This window comes from Leptopilina heterotoma, unplaced genomic scaffold (assembly GCF_015476425.1).
Source record: "Leptopilina heterotoma isolate Lh14 unplaced genomic scaffold, ASM1547642v1 Lhet_373, whole genome shotgun sequence".
NCBI lineage: Eukaryota > Metazoa > Arthropoda > Insecta > Hymenoptera > Figitidae > Leptopilina > Leptopilina heterotoma.
Genome location: NW_025111051.1, coordinates 74,941 through 98,230, shown reverse-complemented (window position 1 = coordinate 98,230; position 23,290 = coordinate 74,941). Strand labels below are relative to the sequence as shown.

The 23,290-nt window shown below is 31.0% G+C and overlaps 2 protein-coding genes across 8 annotated transcripts in view; both read left to right on the top strand.

The window, feature by feature from the left end:
• Nucleotides 1–23,290, top strand: part of LOC122505832 (myogenesis-regulating glycosidase) — a 387,127-nt gene that overhangs the window by 310,425 nt on the left and 53,412 nt on the right. The window lies entirely within an intron of this gene.
• On the top strand, nucleotides 5,034–11,085 carry LOC122505834 (nucleolar transcription factor 1-like). Of its 4 annotated transcripts, XM_043617685.1 has the most exons (3): nucleotides 5,034–6,059; nucleotides 6,354–6,857; nucleotides 10,945–11,083. In XM_043617685.1, exons 1-3 carry the CDS (start codon nucleotides 5,843–5,845, stop codon nucleotides 11,061–11,063), a joined length of 840 nt encoding a protein of 279 aa, XP_043473620.1. In that variant the 5' UTR covers nucleotides 5,034–5,842; the 3' UTR covers nucleotides 11,064–11,083. The 4 variants fall into 4 exon arrangements, 2 of the variants coding, with proteins under 2 accessions (XP_043473620.1, XP_043473619.1); XM_043617684.1 differs by lacking the exon at nucleotides 10,945–11,083 and having other exon boundaries at nucleotides 6,354–7,248; XR_006301954.1 differs by lacking the exons at nucleotides 5,034–6,059; nucleotides 6,354–6,857 and adding an exon at nucleotides 7,108–10,865 and having other exon boundaries at nucleotides 10,945–11,085.

Sequence of the window (23,290 nt, the reverse complement as noted above, 5' to 3'; positions counted from 1 at the left end):
ACAAGAGTAAATAAGGTCCCTTTTCTCGTGGAGCGTCACATATATATACCCAGATAGCCAAGCGTACTAATCATTATTTTTTAGTACAGCGTATTGGTATCGTACTCATATTGTACTAGCACGAAATAATAAGATATGTACATATTAGTACGATACTAGTATAATAACGGTATGTCATACGGATAGAATTATGAAATTGCCAAAGTACTCCGTACGAGTATAACACTAAGTACAATACCAGTACGCCGAACTAATTGGGATTTTAGGTTATGAATTTACAATGCTTCTCCGCCATTATCTGTACGATATACCAGTACAGTACCTGGTACAGTGCGAAGGTACATGGCTGGTACAGTAATAGTACGCTGGTTATCTGGGTATATATATATATATATATATATATATATATATATATATATATATATATATATATATATACAAACCAAATGATAAATTCATCCTATAAATTAACAATTATTAAAATTCATTAAGTATAATTTATTAATAATTGTTTATTAATTATTATTTTTTAAATTCATTATTTTTATTTTTAAATAAATGTATAATAATTAATTATTTAATAACTATTATTATTCGTTATTTATAATTTAGTTGTTATTATTAATAAATAAACTTTGTTATAATATTGTATTTAAAGAAAAAAAAATTATATGTATTTTCGTTTTTTAAATATATTACCATAATTATTTTATAAAGTGTTTTAAAAGAACACGCTTTTTTAACTTAAATAACTGTTTTCAAAAAGTTAATTTTAAAAAATTAAATTTATTTGCATGCTTTTAAAACGAGGAAAACTGTCGAGGCCCTGATCAGAGCCCTATTTAATATCTAGTGAACACCTCACTTGGGGTTTTGGCCATAAATTCTGGTCAAACCCACAAAATAAAAAAATTATTCAAAACGATAGTATAATTACTCCCTTTAATTGTATTCTTCAATTGTTCATTATTTTTTATTAAAAGTAATTTTAGAGATTTAATTTTTTACACTTTATTTAAACAAGGAAAACTGTCGAGGCCCTGATCAGTACCCTATCTAAAATCTAATGAACACCCTACCTGGGGTTCTGGCTAGGAATTCTAGTCAAACCCCTAAAATAAAAAAATTATTAAATAACTAAAATAATGATTGCCTTTCATTGTTAATAGCTTCTACAACAAAAAGGAATTCTAAAAACTTTATTAAAAAAAAATTTTAATAGGGAAAACTGTTGAGGCCCAGACCAGAACCCTGTTTTAAATAGGGCAAAGTGGGGCATTTTCTGCACAGGAATGCCTGTACCGCTCGGGTCGTTAGACGGACGAATGCCAGTACAACGCCGGTTGCGAGGTGGTATAAATTTTGATCCGGCGGTCAGATCAAATCTTGTACCGCGCCTGTACTGCCGACAGTAGAAAGACTGTACCGAAAGTCGGATCCGACTTTGTACCGCGCCAGCAGAAATTCTCATCCGAATCGGTACAGACTGCCTGCACTGGCATTGAAGCAGGTTCTACATGGGATGCCCAACACGACACGACGTGCCCCCTCTACTCTATCTACCAAATGCTTTCCCCTACACTGAGAAAAATAGAGTTTAAAAAACTAGGAGTCAATATTGAAAAAACTGGACTCAGTCCAGTAAAAGTACATTAATTCATTTCCATCAAGCATCTTAGGGTGTTGCGTATAGTGTATAGAGGGCCTTAGTTCCAAATGTTACTGTAAAGAGCATTGAAACACAGGCGAAGATTATAAGGCGCGCTGCAGTGTGCATAGTAGAGAAACTGGACTCAGTCCCCTACTTCGAAATTTCCACAATAAAGGAACGCAGGCGCGGAACCTGTCAAAATAAATGGCCGACGCGACGCGAAACGAGTGTTTCCTTGTATTCACTTCGTCAATTTTATATAAAAAAACAATAACCAATCATTAAGAAAAATAAAAATGTGTTAAATGCACTCTTTATATATTCATATTCCTTAATTCACAAGTTTTATTCTTCCCACATTTTCATACTTACAATTAACAACTAAATGCATCGGAAAATCTTACAATCATTCAGGATTGAACACCTACCTAACCATACAACTAAATATACGCATAATTATAAATCGCACGCTTTTACATTAAGCCTCTCGGCTACGCAATCGATGGGGGAAATTTCCTATTTAAGAAACATCCCTTACCAATGAAATAAATTAGATCATGCGTGAATTTTACTTTGTAATTAATGTAAGTAAGGATGTCAACAATATTCATAATATTGAATAAATAATATTGTCAACTAGTTTAAATTTGATACGGTTATTAGAATTTAATAATAAATAAATAAAAAACATTATTTTTTTCCTAACCTTTTTCAAGTTTGACACTCCTCATGGTAAATTTGATTATTCTTTTTTTCCGTGTACAAAATAGTAAATTGACGTTGAATGAAATGTATAATTAATTATTCTCACAGCAATATTTAATAATTTAATGAACTTAACTGCACTGCATAATAGTTGAGAGTAGTAATAGTAAGTGAAACGGTAAGATAAGTGAACGACCATTAGTGTGAGAGAGAGAGAATAACTTGTGGTTTTCGAGTAGGTATCTACTTTATGTGCACGGCATTCATTTTTCCAAAGAACTGGACTGAGTACTATTTGTTCAATATTCGCTTCTATTATTGACTTGTGTTTTGTACACTGCCGCGTTCTTTTAACAATTACATGAGAAAGCAATTTCTCATTCCAATTTTTTATACTCTTATTCCCTCTTAGACTAGGTTGAGAAAATGAAATACACAGTATTTTAAATAATAGGTAAGTTTTATTATAATATTAAAATACTTAGTACAAATGAAGTAGTTAAAATTATGTAACTTGTTAAATTAATTATATGTAATAAAGTAGTATTTTTCATGATTATTTAATAATAGATTGTGTATGTATTTTTTAAATATGTGTAATAGAATTTTTACAATTGATCGCTAATAGACTTGACAACACCGTGTGCAATGATATCATTTTGAACATACAGTACCGTCCGAAATTGTCAGTCCACCCATTTTTAAAGGAATGAAAAAAATTTGTTAACATAAAATTCATGAAAACTAAATTTTTTTTTGGTTTATATTTTAAAAGACGATCAAATTTTGAAGAGAATAAGACCTTACAGAAGTCATTTGGCCAAAATTTGTAGAAGATATTCTTAAAAATCGTCATTTTCAATGTTTCACAAAAATTTGAATAACTTCTAAAATAATGAACGCTTTTTAATAATCTTAGGCTTATTTTAAAGGTCATTTTCTACGGAATAAGAATTACTTATAGGCATTTACCTGTAATTTTTTACTTGGAATAAGCATGCCGTCAAAGTTGGACAAAAAAATTCAAAAAATTTGAAACAATATTATTAAAAGAAAAATAATTTTTGAAATTCAAACATATTTTTTTATTAAATTTTCTTGAAGAATCTACACCATATCATGTTTTATATATGTTCTAGAATAGTTTTTAGTACAAAAAATTTATTTCAAATTTTTCTAATTTTTTTGTCCAACTTTGACGTCATGCTTATTCCAAGAAAAAAATTACAGGTTAATGCCTATAAGTAATTCTTATTCTGTAGAAAATGACCTTTAAAATAAGCCTAAGATTATTAAAAAGCGTTCATTATTTTAGAAGTTATTTAAATTTTTGTAAAACATTGAAAATGACGATTTTTTAAGAATATCTTGAAAAAATATTTGCCAAATGACTTCTGTGAGGTCTTATTCTTTTCAAAATTTTATCGTCTTTCAAAATATAACCAAAAAAAATTTGAGTTTTTATACATTTTATGTTAAAAAATTTTTTTCATTCCTTCAAAAATGTGTGGACTGACAATTTTGGCCGGTACTGTAAATAAGTTCAAGAAATACAATATCAAAATGTAGTGTAATAAATGTGTTTTCCAATTTTGTTTGAACTTGTCTTTTAAACAAATCAAATTTAGCGAGTAAAAGTTGTTTTATAAAATCTAAATTGTGAAAAATAATTTTTTCAGTTAAAATATAATTCGAAACACTTTGAATTAGTGCTTGTGTACAAACTTCAACATTTTTTAATAAACGCTCTAGTCTACGAAAACGTTCATCGACGCACACAATAATATTTTTGAGTCCTTGGAAAGAACTTTTTTGCATTACAATGGAAGGAGTGTAGATTTTTTTCTTTTTTGATTCACCACATACATTTTCATCTTCTTCATCCACAATAGCGTCGAAAATAATAGCTTTTGATCCGTATGCACTGGAAAATAGAAGACGATATTTTCCTAATACAGCACCTTGTGAATATAGAGGTGATGATAAGTTTGATTCGTCAAAATAGGTGTCAATTAATTCAATTTTTTGTTGTAGAGCTGTCCATGTTTTTGAATCAAATGTAATTTCTTGTGAAGAATGGTTTAAAAGTCGAATAACAGGTAAAGGTGTACAATTTTCTTGTAGTTCAATTCCCACAATCACTTTTTTTGAAAATGAACTATTTAATGGATAAATAGTTGGTAATAATAGATGTAAATTTTTTCTGTGTGTTGTAATGTCACGTGTCATAAACAAACGTTTTGCAACAGACCGTGTGATTTTTTTCTTGGGTGATGATATGAGAGGTATATTTTCTTTATTCGACTGAGAATCAGTAAAATCTTGTGTATCAATTTGAGACATGGTTAATACTTTGATGTCTGTATAGTGACTGAATGAAAATATTTTTTTCCCTCTTATATAGAACGAAAAATTGATTGGTAGGGATAAAAATTTTAAAACGGTAAAAACACGTTTTTAAAATTTCTAATTTAAATATATTTTCAAGATCGGCATCTGTTTTAAAAATAATGTGTAACAAGCCGATTTTTAGACTACTTTTAATACTATTAAAAAGCAAATAACTGTTTTCAAATTCTCAGAAAAAGTTGTTTTTTTGTGTAACGGTAATAAAATAACCATAAAAATATAAAATATTGTTTCCAAAATTTAATTAAAAATAATTTATTTTTTAAAAATATGTAATATTTAATCTTTTAGAAATGGGAAAATTATAAATTAAGGTTAATGTTTCAAAGAAAATCTTTGAAGAATACCGGTAAATACTTAAAAAAGACTGTTTAGAATTTTTAACATGAGAAAATCAATAAATTTTCTAAAGAAAAATATAAGACGGAATGTAAAAAAGACAATAAAAAGATCGAAACTTTCCGATTGTCAAGATGGTTATGATTAAAAATGTATTCTTCTACAAATGGGTAAATTATAAATTAAGGTTAATGTTTCAAAGAAAATCTTTGAAAAAAGCGGCAAGTAGTTAAAAAAGACCGCCCAATAGTTAAACTTAACAATTAAAAACAGGCGACAGAGAACTAGATAACAATAATATGAGAAGGATGCAACATTTTTCTTTTTTCATGGTTGTTAAAATTACAAAAAGTAAAAAAGAAACGATAGAGATCAGAACGTTTCATTGTCAAGACGACTGCATTGGAAAATCATAAAAAGTGAAATTTACGATAGGGTGATATTTAGCTAAGGAGTAAAAAGGCTTAAAGTGAGGTACCTGTCTGCAACCCGAAAGAGTAATACAGACGGCGCCACGTAAATAAAGAGCGGAAAATTTCACCAGGACCATGGAGTCACTCAAGGGTTCGTGTCGCATAGTCGCTGTTCTATTATTTTCCAAAAATGATATTTGTGTGTTTCAAAAGGTATATGTATTAGTAGCCAATAGGATTCGAGTAAAACTTAACATACAAACAAAAATAATGTTTAAAAAGTCCTTTTCAGAGTAAAAGATTCAGTTTTTACGAAGTCTTCACCATGGTAACACTGGGTGACTTGACCACTGTTTTAGAAATTTTAAATTTCGACGAGGAAAAGAGTTTAAAAATTTTTCATTTAATTTTGGATAATTGTGATGATGCGGAATTGTTACAAGTGGCTCTCGAATTAAGTGATATTAATTTAATTCGTCGTATCCAAAGTAGATTAGAAAATTCAACGGAAAATTTCAAAGTTTTAATTGAAAGACATATAGGTGTGTGCGAAACATAATAAATTTTTTCTAATTAAATTTAGTTTTTATAAAATAATTTGAATTACAAATTTTTAATTTTTAGATTGTTCAGTGTTTATATGAAAATAAAATTGAATTTCTTAAAGTGATTTATAAAACATGATTTTTTAGATTTTATAATTTTTCTAATAAAATTTAGTTGTTTATAAAATAATTAAAATTACAAATTTTTTAGTGTTAATTTTCAACATTTTTAGTGCTTTTATGAAAAATATTGAATTTCTTAAAGTGGTTTAAAAAATGTATTTTTTTTAGATTTTATAACTGTAAATAATGCAGTTGGTGACGAGGATGTAATCGAACCGATGGAACTGATTGACAATGAGGATGTGCAATCAAATGCCTCTACAATACCATACAATGGAGAGGAACGGTTCGATAATGAAAATAGAGAAGAAGAATCAGATGCCAATATTGATGACGAAGAAGAACGTTATAGACGTTTATTACTTGAGGATTCAAGTGATGAAAATTCAAGTGATGACGCTTCGAGTGCTCAAGATTCCAGTATAACGACGGATTCAGGATTTGAAACGTCGTATTCAATTTTAACATCAGAAAGCGAGCACACAGAGGTGAACGAAGATGATGATGATAGCGAAGATGATGATGAAGAAGAAGAAATAAACGAGGAAGTAGAAGCAATCGAGGAAGTAGTAAATGAAGAAGTAATGCAGGAAAATGAACAACCAGATGAGGTTATGGAGCCTCAATACTACAACCAAGCTGGAGGCAGTAGAGATATCCTCAGAGAACAAGGTCAGAATAGATTTTTTACAATACAATGGGAAAGAAGTGAATTTATTTCAAAATTTAATTACGAGGGTTTGCATGTTTGTTGTAAAATTAAAAATCCACCTCATGATAAGTCGGTTGTTGAGGATATTAGATATCTTGAAAAAGCAATCCGTGCTATATACAATTATATAATACGAAACGTAAATCCGGAAAATATGACTTTAATCAGTTTTGATTCAAGTCATATTAAGCACGGTCAAGTATTATAATTTCGTAAAGCAAAATTGTATAGCGCTGATTCTTTGTGGAATCTTATATATAAAATTGTCCAAAGCAATGAACAATTTAGGGTTGATAATTCATTTACTGTAATAGTAAAAAGCGTGAAAGATAATCGCGGTGGTGGGGGGAAAGCAATGGTTTACAATGATATTAACGTTCGTAAAAAATCATTGTTAACTATTAACAATAAAGATAATCTTTGTTTACCACGTGCTCTCGTAGCTGCGCAAGTTTACGCAGAACGTGGTTTGTTAAGAAAAGGTGAATTACATAAACGTTGGGAACTTGTCAGACACCCGGCTAGATCACACCAGCTTGTACTAGCAAAAGAACTTGTACAAAAGGCAGGTATAGTAATACCTGAGGAAGGTTGTGGTATGGCGGAAATAATTTCTTTTCAAAAATATTTGGCTCGTGAAAAAATAGCTATTTTCGTTCACGACTTTAATAATTTTGGACAAGCAACAAAACCTTTATACTACAATGGTACCCATGAAATTACAGATATTGGTGAAACTGTTAAATTTAATTTGCATATAATGTTTTACCCTTTGCAAAAGCATTATAACGTGATTTTAAATTTAACAGGGTTAGCAAGTACTCAATTTTTTTGCGTGCCATGTAATAAAAAATTTAAAAACCCAAATGGACACAATTGTTTAAACAGATGTACTTCTTGTTTAAAATCTCCTGCTTGCAAAACAAAAGTTGAAGATGACAAAATTGTAGAAGTACAATGTGAGTCATGTAAACGATTTTTTAATGGTATGAAATGTTATGAAAATCATACCACTAAAGGTTCGTTTACATCGGAAAGTAGCGTTTGTGAGAAGCTACGTATTTGTGATGGTTGTGCACGTTTGATTAATCATGGCACTGAAAAAAATCATGAATGTGGTCGTTTCTTTTGCAAAACGTGTTTATGTAAAATGGATTACAATCATGATTGTTTTATGGGTAGTCTGAAAGATCAGGAGAGAAAAAATGAGAAACCTACTAGTTTCGTTTTTTACGATCTTGAAACACAACAGGGTCAAGAAATGACAGGTGTACCCAACGTTAATGTTCATGTGCCTAATCTGTGTGTAGTACAAAGAGTTTGTACAAGGTGTATTAATGAGACTAATATTAATATAAATTGTGAATTATGTGGTAATCGACAAATTATTTACCGTGGTTCAAATGTTGTTTCAGATTTTGTGAATCTCGTCACAAAAAAACAAACAACTTTTGAAAGTGTCGTGTGTATAGCACATAATGCTAAAGCGTTTGATTCGCAATTTATATTAAAATATTTAGTTGAGAAGACTGGTACGCAAACAAAACCTTCTGTAATTATGACAGGTACAAATATTATACTAATACAGGTTGGGCACACAAAATTCATAGACAGTTTAAATTACCTCCACTTACCATTGAGTGCGTTACCTGCTGCGTTCGGATTCTCGGATGTTGCAATGAAAGGGACATTTCCTCATTTATTCAACACCTTAGAGAATAGCGAGTGCAGTAATGGAGAAGGGTATATAGGCTGTATACCTGAGGCCAAGTTTTACTCGCCAGACTCAATGTCTAAAAAGAAGCGAGAGGAATTTTACCTGTGGTATAGAGAAATGACAAATGACAAAAATTATGTTTTTAATTTTTGGAAGGAGTTAATTGATTATTGCGTCAATGACGTCACAATTTTACGGTTAGCCTGTTTATCTTTTAGAGAAATTTTTTTCGAACGTGGTGGATTTTGTCCATTTACAAAATGTGTCACAATTGCTTCTGCGTGTATGACACTGTTTAGAAAAAAATTTTTAAGAAAAGACACAATAGGTCTTCCTCCAAATAAAGGATATCGTGTGTCAAATAATCAGTCGAAAAAAGCAATTGAATGGTTATTTTGGTTAGAACACACGCTACGTAAGAACATAGTACATGCTGGAAAATGCCGTGAATACAGACTAAAAGAAGGCTTGCTTGTGAACGGATACTACGAAGAGCAAGGTAACCGTCATGTTTTACAATTTCACGGTTGCTTCTAGCATGGTTGTGTCATTTGTTATAAATTGAATAGAGATGTAAAGCCCAGGAACGGAGAAAGCCCATCTGTAAAATATGAACGGACACGTGTCCAATCATCAAAAATAGAAGCAGCAGGTTATGTATTGACAGAAATGTGGGAATGCCAATTCGATGAAATGAAAAAGGATAATTTAGATTTAAATATTTTTTTGAAAAATAATAAATTTATTTACGAAGCACCTTTAAATCCTAGAGATGCCTTTTTGGTGGTCGAACAGGTAATACTGTCTGTTTTTATGATGTAAAAGATGGTGAAAAAATATCTTATATAGATATTTGTTCATTATATCCTTATATTTGTAAAACAGGTAAGTTTCCCATTGGTCATCCCGAACTTTACATAGGAGAAGAGTGTAAAAAGTTGATGGGTGATGACGTGTCAGATGTATCAAAACTTGAAGGTTTGATAAAATGTATTGTTTTACCACCTCAAAACGAATTTCATCCGATTCTCCCTGTACGCATGCATTCAAAACTCATGTTCCCATTGTGTCGAACATGTTGTGAAAATTTGCAACAAACAGAATGTGAACATGAACCAGAATTTCGAGAAATAAAAGGTACATGGGTTTCGGATGAATTAAAAAAAGCTATTGAGAAAGGTTATAAACTTATTAAAGTTTTTGAGGTTTGGCAATACAAGACAACAAAATATGATTGTCAAACCGGTCAAGGGGGGCTTTTTTTAGAGTATATAAACATGTGGTTTAAGCTTAAACAAGAAGCTGGAGGTTGGCCTCGTGAATGTGTTGACGATGCGTCAAAAGAGCAATATTTGCATGAACATTTTAAGGTCGAAGGTGTGCAATTAGATAAAAATAAAATTGTAAAAAATCCAGGTCTTAGATCTGTTGCAAAATTGTGTTTAAATTCTTTTTGGGGAAAATTTGGTCAAAGAGACAATTTACCTCAAACGGAAATTGTACATGAGCAACAACGACTCATGGAATTATTGTTTGATTCGCAAAAAGTTGTTCATAATATTTTACCAGTAAATGATGAAATATTGTATGTAACTTTCTCGAGTCAAGAAGGTACATCGCTAATTACAGAGTATACAAACGTTGTATTAGCTGCGTATGTAACAGCTCAAGCACGTTTGAAGCTCTATTCATACCTCGAGCGGTTAGACAATCCTGTCTTGTATTACGACACTGATTCGTGTATATATGTAAATAGTGTTAATAATAAAAACGAATATCAACCCGAAATTGGTAGTTTCTTGGGTCAAATGACGGATGAACTCGCTGTACAATATGGAGAGGGTAGTTATATAGAAAGCTTTGTTTCCGGTGGACCTAAATTTTACGGGTATAAAGTGATTGATTGCAAAGGTAACATTCATTATACCTGTAAAGTTAAAGGTTTTACATTAAATTATGAAAATAGTGAAAAAATAAATTTTCATAGTTTAAAAGAAATGATTGTCGATAAAACTGTAAATTCTCTGCAAACATCTTCACGAGTTATTCGACGAACGCCATATCATGAAGTGATAACATGCACAGAAAACAAAGTGTGCAAACCTGTAAACAACAAACGCAGATGCTTAGAAAAATATGACTCAGTACCGTATGGGTTTAAAAACAGCACATTAAATTTATAAATAAATAAACAAACTCCTATTGTCGCAAAAAATCCTTTTGATCTTGACCTGTGGCATAATGTTAACATGTTAGTTGAATACTTTTTATTTTTTAAGTCATAGAGTACAATTTTATAAAATTTAATAATTATTATTAATTTGTTTCAGCAACTTATTACTGGGTGTATGGCTACTACAATCCGATGATTCTTCTGAATAATGAACCACAAATGCATTGTGCAACAGCAACTCAGTCGTCGTCGTCGTCAACAATGTCAGATCTGTAAAACGTTTAAAATACTTGTAAATATTGTAATAAAGATGAAAAAATTTAAAAATGTAGATAATTACATATTAAATATCTTCATATTTATTTTCACCTTTCACCTGTTTTTATAAAGTAATTGGTAAAATATTCAAAATAATTATAAAAATAACAATTTTAATAAAATAAAAATAAATTTTTTAATTTTTACATAAATAATATTAATAATAATTTAAGAATTTCAATTTTATAAAATTTAATCAATACATAATCTTGTTAATATTATAAAATTTTAAAAATGATATATATTAATAAAAAAGTAAACACTCAAAACTCGACACATGAATTTGTAGGTTAGTTTTCTATATATGTTACCGGTAAAACCCGAAGTCCAGGCATTTCGCGAAATGCCTAGGCAAATCGGGAAATACCTAAAAGTGGCCAGGAAATTCGAGTTTTACCTAGAAATTTTAGGCATTTCTCAAATTGCCTAGGCATTTCGCGAAATACCTAGTCATTTCGCGAAATGCCCAAGTCGATTTAGGCAAATTGAAAAGTTGATCATTCAAAGCCGCATACTAATGTAAACAGATTGTTTACAAAATTATTTGTCTATTATCGAACAGCAATTAGTAATCGACAGCTGTCTATCAGTTTGAGTGATTGTTCGCTCGTGTTCACAGTGTTTTTTTCGATCGCTTGCGCGTAAATATTTAAATATGTCTAACGATAACGTGAGAGAAAATTGGCAAAACGATTTTTTCAGTGCATTAAAAAATTCACAAAATTATAAAATATTACTCGAGGAAGAATACGACGAGATACTAAAAGATATGCATGAAGTGAAGTTGAACGGACCCAAAACTAGTCGGCAATATAGACGAATAAAAAGGTACGATATATTAGAAGTTGCTGGTGTATCAAAATTAATTGCCAAGTGCAATGATGGGGAAATAAAATATTATGTTCCTCTCGAAAAAATGTTCAATATTTTGGAAGCATCACATATTGCTACTGGTCATGGAGGTCGCGACAGAATGTTGGACGAAACAAACAAAAAATATGCCAACATAACGCGTGACGTTGTGAACACGTTTTTATCCAAATGCGAAATATGCCATTTGAAAAAAGTGAAAAGGAAACGCGGTTTAGTTTCAAAACCAATTCTTCATTCTGAAATGAATAGTCGATGCCAAGTTGATTTAATCGATTTACAGTCGCAAGCTGATCAACAATTTAAATTTATCATGGTTTATCAAGATCATCTCACGAAATTTGTTCTCCTTCGACCACTAACATCAAAACGTGCAGAAGAGGTAAGAAAAAAATTTTATTACTTATTAATTTAATTAATTATTTAATAGTAAAATAATATAAAATAAAATATTATTAACAGAGATGTAGAAAATATTGTAAAATACGAAAGTTTAATGTCAATTAATAAACCTTTATTTACACTTAATTTGCAGATATGACTTATTAATTTAATATTTTTATTTACAGGTCCGAATTTGACAAATGTAAGGCATCCTTTATTGACGAGCAAGACGTTCCACAAGATGAAACAATTTCCTTGCGAAGTATAGCGACTCAGGAATCTAATACTAATGGACAAGGATTTACCCGCTGCCACTGTCAGACATCCTGCAAAACAAAAAGATGCTTATGCAGGAAAAAAGGGCTACTTTGTAATTCGAAGTGTCACAGTAGTTCGACATGCTGCAACAAATAACCAGCAAAAAATATATACAATTAATTACACAATACACATATACACAATTAATTTTTTAATAACTTTTTCAATTTGCCTAAATCGACTTCGGCATTTCGCGAAATGCCTAGGAAATTCACGAAAATGCCTAGGCAATTCGGAAAATACCTAAGAATGGCCAGGAAATTCGAGTAATACCTGAGATTTTAGGTATTTCCCGATTTGCCTAGGCATTTCGCGAAATGCCTGGACTTCGGGTTTTACCGGTAACATATACATATGGGTGATTCTCCACAAAGTGGTAACTTTTGAATATGTTAAAATTTTTTTTTTTAATTAAATTTTTTGGAAATTTTTTATTTAGATCTTTATAATAAAGCTTGAGAATGATTATTTTATAGATATTAGAGCTAAATTCTTTCTTTAGTTTTATATACAAACAATTTAAAAATTTGTAATTTAAAGGTTAAATAATTTATTTGAAAAAGTTAATTTTCGACTGCTAATAATTATAAATAGTGTAAATAAGCAAATAATTACTTTAAACTGCTTTAATTAATAAATAAATAATATTTTTACTCATACCTGTTATTGAAATTACATGTTTTGATACAGGTTAATCGAGGTTAATTGTATTCATTCAAAAAAACAAAACACTTACATTACGCGAAACGAAATTAGGAACTGGAGTTTACAGGAACTGGAGTTTACAAATCAAAGAAAAAAATTCATTAAAACCGTAAAAATTCATAAAAATTTAACATAAATACAACTTATTAACTTAATAATATTAATGGCAAATAAAATCGCACTAAAAAAGGGAATAAAATTAATGAAAATCAATGAAATTGTAAACTCTAGTTCCAAATAAAAAAAAGTGGAGAAAATATTAAAAAATTATTTTTACACAGATTTGTTAATGGAAATTAGAAAACGATACACAAAAACTTAGTTTTTGAGATGAACTTTCGAATAGAATAAATAAAAAAACGTTTAAAATAAAGTTTGTGCAAAATAAAACATATTAAACTTCATGATTCATGTGTGGAGAAATGACAAATGTGCGTTTTTTGAACATTTGCAATTGAATTACAACTTTTGTTTTAAAATAAAATTTTTTTTCGATTATGATATTACTAAAAAACATATTGAAGATTAATTATGCAAAAGGTTGAAGTAGATTTGATAACAATTTTTCAAGATATAAAATAGGGAACAGTGGGGAAGCAAAAGTGACCACTGATTGAAGAATCACCCATATACACAAGAAGTTTAAAAACTTAAGAAATGACAGAAAAACGTCTGAGATAAAATAGGTTAGATTTCTGTTTACAGTTAAAAATAAAGAAAGAAATTGTCTTTTTTATATAAATTTGAAAAATATTAAAATAAATTTAAACCAAATTTTGATATAAATTTATATATGAATACTTACCTGTTAAATGTTTGAATTAATTTTCCATTTCTCTTGATTTATAACAAGTTATTAGTGAAATATTAAAAATAATTTTACATATCCAGTTGTAGGAAATATACGGAATATTCAATATCTGTATTTATATAAAATTCTAAGAATATAGTAAATACACTATATTCACTCATTTGACATTGAATGTAAACACTAAAACTTGTCACGAGAATTTTTGGTTAGGTTTTTAATGTATATTCACAACGAGTTTAAAACTTCATGTGAACCAGAAGTATAAAACCAAAGAGCAGAAACTCATGAGAGTGAGAGAGACGGTGATATCAACCTTTCTCCCTTACACTCACGATTTCTGTTTTCAGTTTACGTATTCTACTTACATAGGACTACGCCCTAAGGTCCTCTTACATTCAGCACATTGGTTACGGCGGGCGGCGGCGGAGTCAGTAAACAGCGGAAACACGGATTAAACAAGCTTGTAATAACCGCGTGCACATGCTAATTATATTTTAAATAAATTTCTTAGCTTTTAAACATAATGTATCAGCTCATGAGATTAAAGTCAAATTCACTAGTACAAGGTTGATTAAAGTATTAAGAAGCTGGTAATATGTTACTAGCTGGTTATATGTTACTAGCTAGAGAGAAGTAGTAAATTTTCTCAGTTTTATCATTTTATTTACAGAAATATATATATATATATATATATTAAAAAATGTAAACGTTGTGTTATTAACACGTAAGACTTACGTTTCTTACCGATACGTATTTACAAACATAAAGAGTGATTCAGAATATGGCGTTTGTATATATATATATATATATATATATATATATATATATATATATATATATATATACTTGTCTATCATTATTGTATATTATTAAGATCAGCGTATTGCGTTGCGTTTTGTAACTAGACCATGAGTGTGAGAGAGATGGAGATATATGTTTGCTATATTTGCACCTATGTATATTTCTGTTTTTGTCTATCTTTATTGTATATTAAGGTCAGTCTAAATATATATATATATATATATATCTATACTCGTAACGGTCGGACCACATTCACACTTTTGTTCGTGTACCTGAATCACCTATCTACGTGAAACATTTCTTAACTCGTTACAAAAACATGGATCCTCGTTGGAAGCATCCGTTTACTTCTATGATTTGTGGCCCAACAGGCTGTGGAAAAACATTTTTCGTTAAAAAGTTTTTGAAAAATAGAAACATAATGTGTGATGTAATATTTGAACGAATTATTTTCTATTATTCTGAATGGCAAAATTGTTATGCAGAATATGGTAAAGAAATTGAATTCAAAGAAGGTCTACCACAATCAACTGATTATTCCGACGACACACGTTCGAAATTAATAATTATAGACGATCTTATGCGTGAATCCTCAAATAATACTGTTATAGACCTGTTTACTAAAGGTAGTCACCACAAAAATTTAAGTGTTATTTTTATTTCACAAAACCTTTTTCATCAAGGCCATGGACAAAGAGATATTTCGTTAAATGCTAATTACATAGTTGTTTTTAAAAATCCAAGAGATAGAGCTCAAATTCAACATCTAGCTAGACAAGTATGTCCAGAAAATTCTCGATTCGTTCAAGAAGCTTACCATGATGCAACCTCTCAACCTCATGGATATCTACTTTTCGATCTGAAACAAACAACACCTGACAACTGCCGATTCAGAACTTCCATATTTCCTTCTGACCCCTACCACTATGTTTACATACCGTCGAAGGGTATAAAATCTTGTAGAAGTAGTACATTTGTTCCAGTTATGCAGTTGTAATGAAGCCTTAAACACGTAAAATAATAGGCCACAAAAATGCCTTAACGTTAAAAGCCCTATGTTTGTTGGATGCTAAACAACGATCCGCTGTTCTAAAAAAAGCAGATATTAAACTTATTAAGTGTATTTGTGAATGTGCCTTAAATATTTTACAAGGGAACGTGCCTTTAAAAGATTGTGAGAAACTAAAATTAAAAAAACACAAGAATGCTTTGAGAAAGTTAACAAAGAGAAAAGGTTCTTGGAAAACTAAAAAACAGTTTATTCTTCAAAAAGGTAACGGTTTTCTACCGTTTCTCATTTCACCAATATTAGGAACATTGCTGTCAGCCGTTTTTTCCTCGACATTAGGAAAGTCAGAAAAATAATATGGAACACACAAAGAAAATGGTTCTTGTTTCTAATGATCGTTTAGAACAAATCGAAAAACAGCAACAACAGCATTTACAACAAATTAAAAGTGAAAGTAATCATGTTGTACCATCTACTCAAACCCCTGGAAATTTTCTGAGTAGACTTGATTCAGAAATGAGTAAAATTCTCTACTCAACATATCCTAATAACAACGAACATGAAAAATGGAAAATGTATCAGCAAGTACTACAAAAGTTTTTATATTTTATCGATCAAAAAAGAGATCCTATTCCGCCATTAAGAACAACTAAAAACGACGATACAGCAGCTGTTTCTGACGAGGGTATAGATACTGTTGACGAAAAAATTTTACCCATAGAAGACATACTAAGCACTATTCCTAAAACATACAAAAATAAAGGTGCGGCGTTATTGGATAGATTACAAAGTCCCGATATTCAATCAAGATTCCGTTGGGATAGAGCTGGAAATGTGTTTATAGATGATATTCTCGTTGAAGGTTCAAATATAACAGATTTAATAAACGACGCTTTAAGACATAGAAAGACAGTTACGGTACCAGGTAGAAGACAGTTCTCTAGTTTTTTAAAACAAATTAATATATCTAGAGAACTCGTTGCCAATAAGGAATATTGGGTAAAGTCGCCTCTGTTAGCGACAACAACACCTTTGCGAAGAACAACTCCTTTAAAAAAACCAACATTTATTATTAAAAGATCACTTGAGAGAAAAAAAGTAACAACTAAATCAAAAAATTTAAAATCGAAAGAAGACATTATTACTGACGACGATTCTACAGAGTCTGATAACGAAGAAGGAAAAAATAAAAAAATTGTAAAAGCTAGTTGGTTACCTTTTTCTTTTGATTAGAATATAAAATGGAGAATTTACATGAAATATATTACGATCCATTACACCCTGCTTCATACTCTGGGGCAAATAAAATTGTAAAATTAGTACACGGTAAAGCAAATAAACAAAATGTTGTAGATTGGCTAAAAGGACAAGATGCTTATAATTTACATAGACCTACAAGAAAACATTTTCCTAGAGCTTTCTATAATGTTGACACTATTGACAGTTTATGGGAGGCTGACTTGGTGGATTTACAAGCTTTAAAAAAAACGAACAAAAATTATGCTTATCTTCTAGTTGTAATCGATGTACTAAGTAAGTTTGCCTGGGTTGAACCATTACATTATAAAACAGTGTCAGAAGTAAAAAATGGCTTTCAACGAATTCTCCGAAATAATAAAAATCGTATACCGTTATGTCTTCAAACAGATAAGGGAAAAGAATTTGTCGGTGCTTCTTTTCAGAAATTTTTAATGGAGAAGAATATAAAATTTCGAGCTGCTAGAGATCCAACTGTAAAAGCAGCTGTTGTAGAACGTTTCAACAGAACCTTAAAAGAACGTATGTGGCGATATTTTACACATAAAAATACACATTGTTATATAGATGTCTTACAAGATTTAGTTACTGCTTACAATAATGCACATCATTCTAGCATAAATATGTGTCCTTCAGATGTTACATTCTACAACTCGTCAATAGCGCGTGAAAATATTCGAAAACGCTTCCCGATACAGAGATATGCTAAAAAAAGATGTAAATACAGTGTTGGCGATTTGGTACGTGTCAGTCGCGCTAGAGGAACCTTTGAGAAAGGTTATGAAGCTGTATGGACAGAAGAATTATTTGTTATAACGTGTGTTATAAATTGGAGAGAATATTCACCCACTGTTTATGAACTAGAGGATCTATCTGGAGAAAAAATTGATGGTGTTTTCTACGAACAAGAATTAGCTGATGTTAAAAATAAAGACTTAAACAATGACGAGTTTATTGTTGAAAAAATAATACATACCCGCGGAAGAGGTTTAAGAAAAGAAGCTTATGTAAAGTGGGCTGGTTATCCGGCTAAATTTAATTCTTGGATTCCGTTTTCTGACATAAAATCTTCAGAATGAACCACGACCAGTTTTATATTCTACTACCTAGTGATAGTAGTATGAAATATTTTCCTAATAACACCATTACAAATTTCACTACGCAGCTACCACAAGAAATACGTTTACAAGGAAAATGGGTTGTAGCCATCACTGAAATTCAATTCCCACGATCATTTCTTCATGTACGTACTGAATCTCAACTAGAAAATAGAATTGTGCTTTTATCAATCCAAAAAGGTAAATTAGATAAACCAAAAGAAAAATATGAGTTTTTCAATTTATCCGATAATAAGGAATTTAATGGCTTATCAGTTTTAGAAAAATACTCTCTACCATTAAAAATTCCAAAAAAGAGTTTTACATTTGATAAGTGTCACTCTATCAATAATAATGTCAACACTGGTTACGAAATACTTCATGGAGAATGGTTAAAACCTATAGTATCTTTTTTTCCTCCTGGTATTTACAAAGATATTCAAAGTCTTCTATATGCTATAAACAATACACCTTCTCTTAAGGAACACTTTCAATTTGAATATGATGATAACAATAATCGTTATGTACTACTAAAAAAAACCTGTACTGAGAAATGTGTCATACCTGGACGTCATTTTCTAGTAATCAGCAGAAAAATTTCAAAAATATTGGGTTTTGAACCTTTAGAACTCATACCTCTACATACACAGAGAGCGTGTCAACCTCCAAGCCTTTCATATGGAATACCTCAACAGTTATTCGTTTATTGTGACGTATGTGAACCAAGAATTACGGGTGATGTTAAAGCACCTTTATTACGAGTTGTACCTGTAGACACCAAAAACTATATTTTTGGGTCAACTCAAGTGACTCAATTTTCAACTCCTAATTACATACCTGTTTTAAACACAACATTCAGGACAATAGAAATCGATATAAGAGACAACTTGGGACTTTCTATACCATTTGAATCTGGTTCATTGACTGTGACACTTCATTTTAAAAAAATCAACTAAACAGGAACTCTGAAAAATGTCTATTTACGAAAATTATTACACTTCACAAGTCGGCAGAGGTGGTGTATCGCAAGTATATGTTGGATCACCTTATCAAAGAGGTCACGGAATTGGTAGTTTCCTTGGTGGACTATTTCGACGTGTTTTACCACTCTTAGCGCGTGGAGCAAGAGCTGTTGGTAGAGAAGTATTTAATACGGGGCTCAATGTGATTGACGACGTTGAAAATAAAGTCCCTTTTAAAGAAGCAATGAAACAAAGATTTCAAGAATCTAGAGGAAATTTAAAACGACGAGCAATGGAAAAAGTAGAAAACATTATGAACGGATCTGGTTATAAATATATTGGATTATCACCACCTGCTCAGTTACTAGCAAACCGTAGCATACTACACATCGACGGTCCAAAACATTCAACAAAGAAAAAGATTAAAAAAAATCTGAATCATAAAAAGAAAATTCTTAAAAAACAAAAGAAGAAAGGGAAAAAAACCAGAAAAAATAAAAAGAAGCCAAAAAATTTAAAAAAATATAAAACAAAAAGAAGAACAAAAGTTGATATTTTTGGTAAAGTTTAAGAACTTTTAAATAAAATGTCTTTCTTACATTCTCATTCTTGTGAATGTTTAAAATCAGAATTGGATCTTTTTACTTTACCACCAACTCAAACAGCTATAGAAAGTTCACAATGGGTGCACTACAAACCTGTTTCATCCCTCACAGATGACTCACCGATAGAATTCGTCGTTCCTGGTCACGGAGATGAATATATCGATCTTCCTCATACTATGATCAGTCTCAAAGTTCGTTTAATTGTACCAGCAAGAACTGCAGAAAATGCCGACAACATAAGTAAAATAGGCTCAGTAAATAATTTATTACATTCTATGTTCAACCAGATTGATGTCTACTTCAACCAAAAACTTGTCTCACCACCAAATAACGCTTATGCATATAGAGCCTACATTGAAACTTTACTCAACTACAATAACGTAGCAAAAACCACTCATCTTACATCTTCGTTATGGTCTAACGACACTGCTGGTAAAATGGAAGAATTTGGACATTTACATTGTGATGTTTTTAATCAAGATAAATTTTTACTTAACGGTGTGGAATTACGACTACGACTTGTTCGCTCAAAAGATGCCTTTTGTTTAATAGACCCCACAGGAGTATCTTCCTTACACATCGAAGAAGCTTCTTTACTTGTACGTAGAGCAAAAATTAGTCCTGGGGTTTTAATTGGTCATGCCAAGGCTCTCTCTAGTGGTACCGCTAAATATCCTATAACTAGAGTAGAGGTAAAGGCCTTGTCACTTCACGCTGGTATTCACAGTGAAACTCTTGATAATGTTATACTTGGTCAACTACCTAAAAGAATTATTATAGGATTCGTCGATAATACAGCTTTTAACGGCTCTAGAAATAAAAACCCTTTCAACTTTAAACATTATCAAATCAACCACTATTCACTCTACGTAGACGGAATGCAAATACCTTCTAAACCACTATTAACAGAATTTTCAAAAGATAAACTTTATGTTGAAGCTTACCAAACTTTATTTACTGGGACTGGTATTCATTTTCTTAACGAAGGAAATAATATTAATCGTTTCGACTACGCAAATGGATACTGCCTTTTTGCCTTTGATCTTACACCTGATCTCTCTGCTCATTGTTTCTCTCATTGGAATCTTATAAAACATGGAGCTTTAAGAATAGAACTACGTTTTGAAGAAATGCTACAAGAAACTATTAATTGTATTGTATATGCCGAATACGACAACGTTCTAGAAATTGATATATATATAGAAGAACTCAGTATACTTTTTCTTTTTAAAGAACACACAACACTAGTCGGGTACAAAAGTGAAAAAAGTTTCTACAAAAATACAAATTCGTGATCGTTTTTAAAATGGTCGACTACGTTATAGACATACAAGGATTTCGTGATATAGAGGATAATTTTATGATCAAAGAAGCAGCTGTTATTGCATTGGATCGTAAATTTTTTGGACATTGGATTGTTGCACCACCACACTTATTTTCGGATCTACCATCCAGCATTAAACAACAAAATAATTGGCTTTCGTGTTTTTATCATGGTATTGAATGGTTCGATGGTGATGTTCCTATGAAACATATTTATGCCAATTTACGTGAAGTAGCAAGAACATCCAGAAACATTTACGTAAAAGGCCGAGACAAGATTAAAGTTTTACAACAAATCATAAGTAGACAAGTTATTAATGTCGAAAATTTATCTTGTCCTTCCTTCAAGGAACTACCAGATAGTCGTGCCTACTGTTTTCACCACGGTGTAAAGAAAGAAGAATATTTTATTTGTGCTCTCAATAACGCTACTAAGCTTAAACGCTGGATTGAAAAATACAGAAAAGATAGAGCTATTTGTAATAACAGTTCTAAAAAATTAAAAATTATCAACGAAGTATCCTCAACACCACCTCTTCCTTATATTCCAGAGGTTGTAAAAAATAGTCAAGAAACCTCATTTCAAATCTTACCAGTGTCGACTACAACTACCGCAACTCCTACTTACGCCAATTACGAGGATATTGATACATCAAAGAATGAACAGTCTACAAATACTACAGTGTCTACGTCTCATAAACAACCATTCCGTTGGAGTTTATCCTGCTGATAAAATACCTCATTTTTTGACAAGACCGTCTGCAATTGTTGTTAATACCGATGACCACACTAAACCTAGTACCCACTGGGTCGCTATACACATCAGCAAGGACGGCCGAGGAACGTACTTCGACAGCTATGGTCTACCGCCTTTTGTTCCTCAACATCTGGATTGTTTACGAAGAAACTGCGCTTTTTTCAGATGGAACACAACACAATATCAAAGTACCTCTTCGACTGTTTGTGGCCAATTTTGTATTATGTTTCTTTATTATATGTCTTTTAACTATTCTCTTCTCGACTTTAACTTACTTTTTACAAATAATTTATTAAAAAATGATTATATAGCTTCTAATTTTCAAAAAACATTAAAAATTAAACATAATTGTAACCATACTTCTACATCACACACACATACACATAATTGTATTCAAACATGTACAACATCATGTATTACACATAATTCATAAAATACACTTTATAATTTTATTCTCTTAATATGTAATATAGATTTAATTAGTAGTACAATAAACTTACCTTTATGAAATTTACGTATTTTATTTCGTTACACTTTAATTTTCACCTCCACTTTTCCGACTCCATCTTTGACTCACTACTTTCTATTTTCCAAGACACACCCACATCCAATCAGATCCATGAACCATAAACCAACCAATCACAGCTCTGAACTATTCCTGACAGGGCGTTTAATCCCTCCCCCTTAGCCACATTCTCTCGACCAATCAGGTCCATGAACCATAATTCAACCAATCACAGCTCTGAACTATTCCTACACATACGCCCATCCCCGCCCCTTAGCCACACCCTCTCGACCAACCAGATTCGTGAACTATAAATAAGCCACGCCCCCTTAACCAATCAGAGACGTGAACTATAAATAAGCCACGCCCCCTAACCAATCAGATTCGTGAACCATTGCTGAGCCACTCTACTGGTGTCTACAACTAATCTGAAAAAAATTTCCCTGACATTTTCAGGTTTTCCAAGCCTTCGAAAATTGTTTTTCCAGGTTTTAAGAATCGACATAATAAGGGTTTACAAAAAAAACATTTCTTAAATTTTATTTGATAACACTTATAAATGACGTGGGAGACGTATTCACAACGTTTGTCATCAACGATTCGAAGAGAAAGACTGTTTTTCACTCAGAAAACAATATTTTACGTTTACAAAATTTTCCTTTCTTAACTTTCTGTTCAAGAAACATTGTAAAAGTTTTATTAAGACAAAAGTTTGAATAGAAAATTATTTTTTCTTCTTAATCATTGTAAACGTCAGTAACGTTATAAATTAAGAATATAA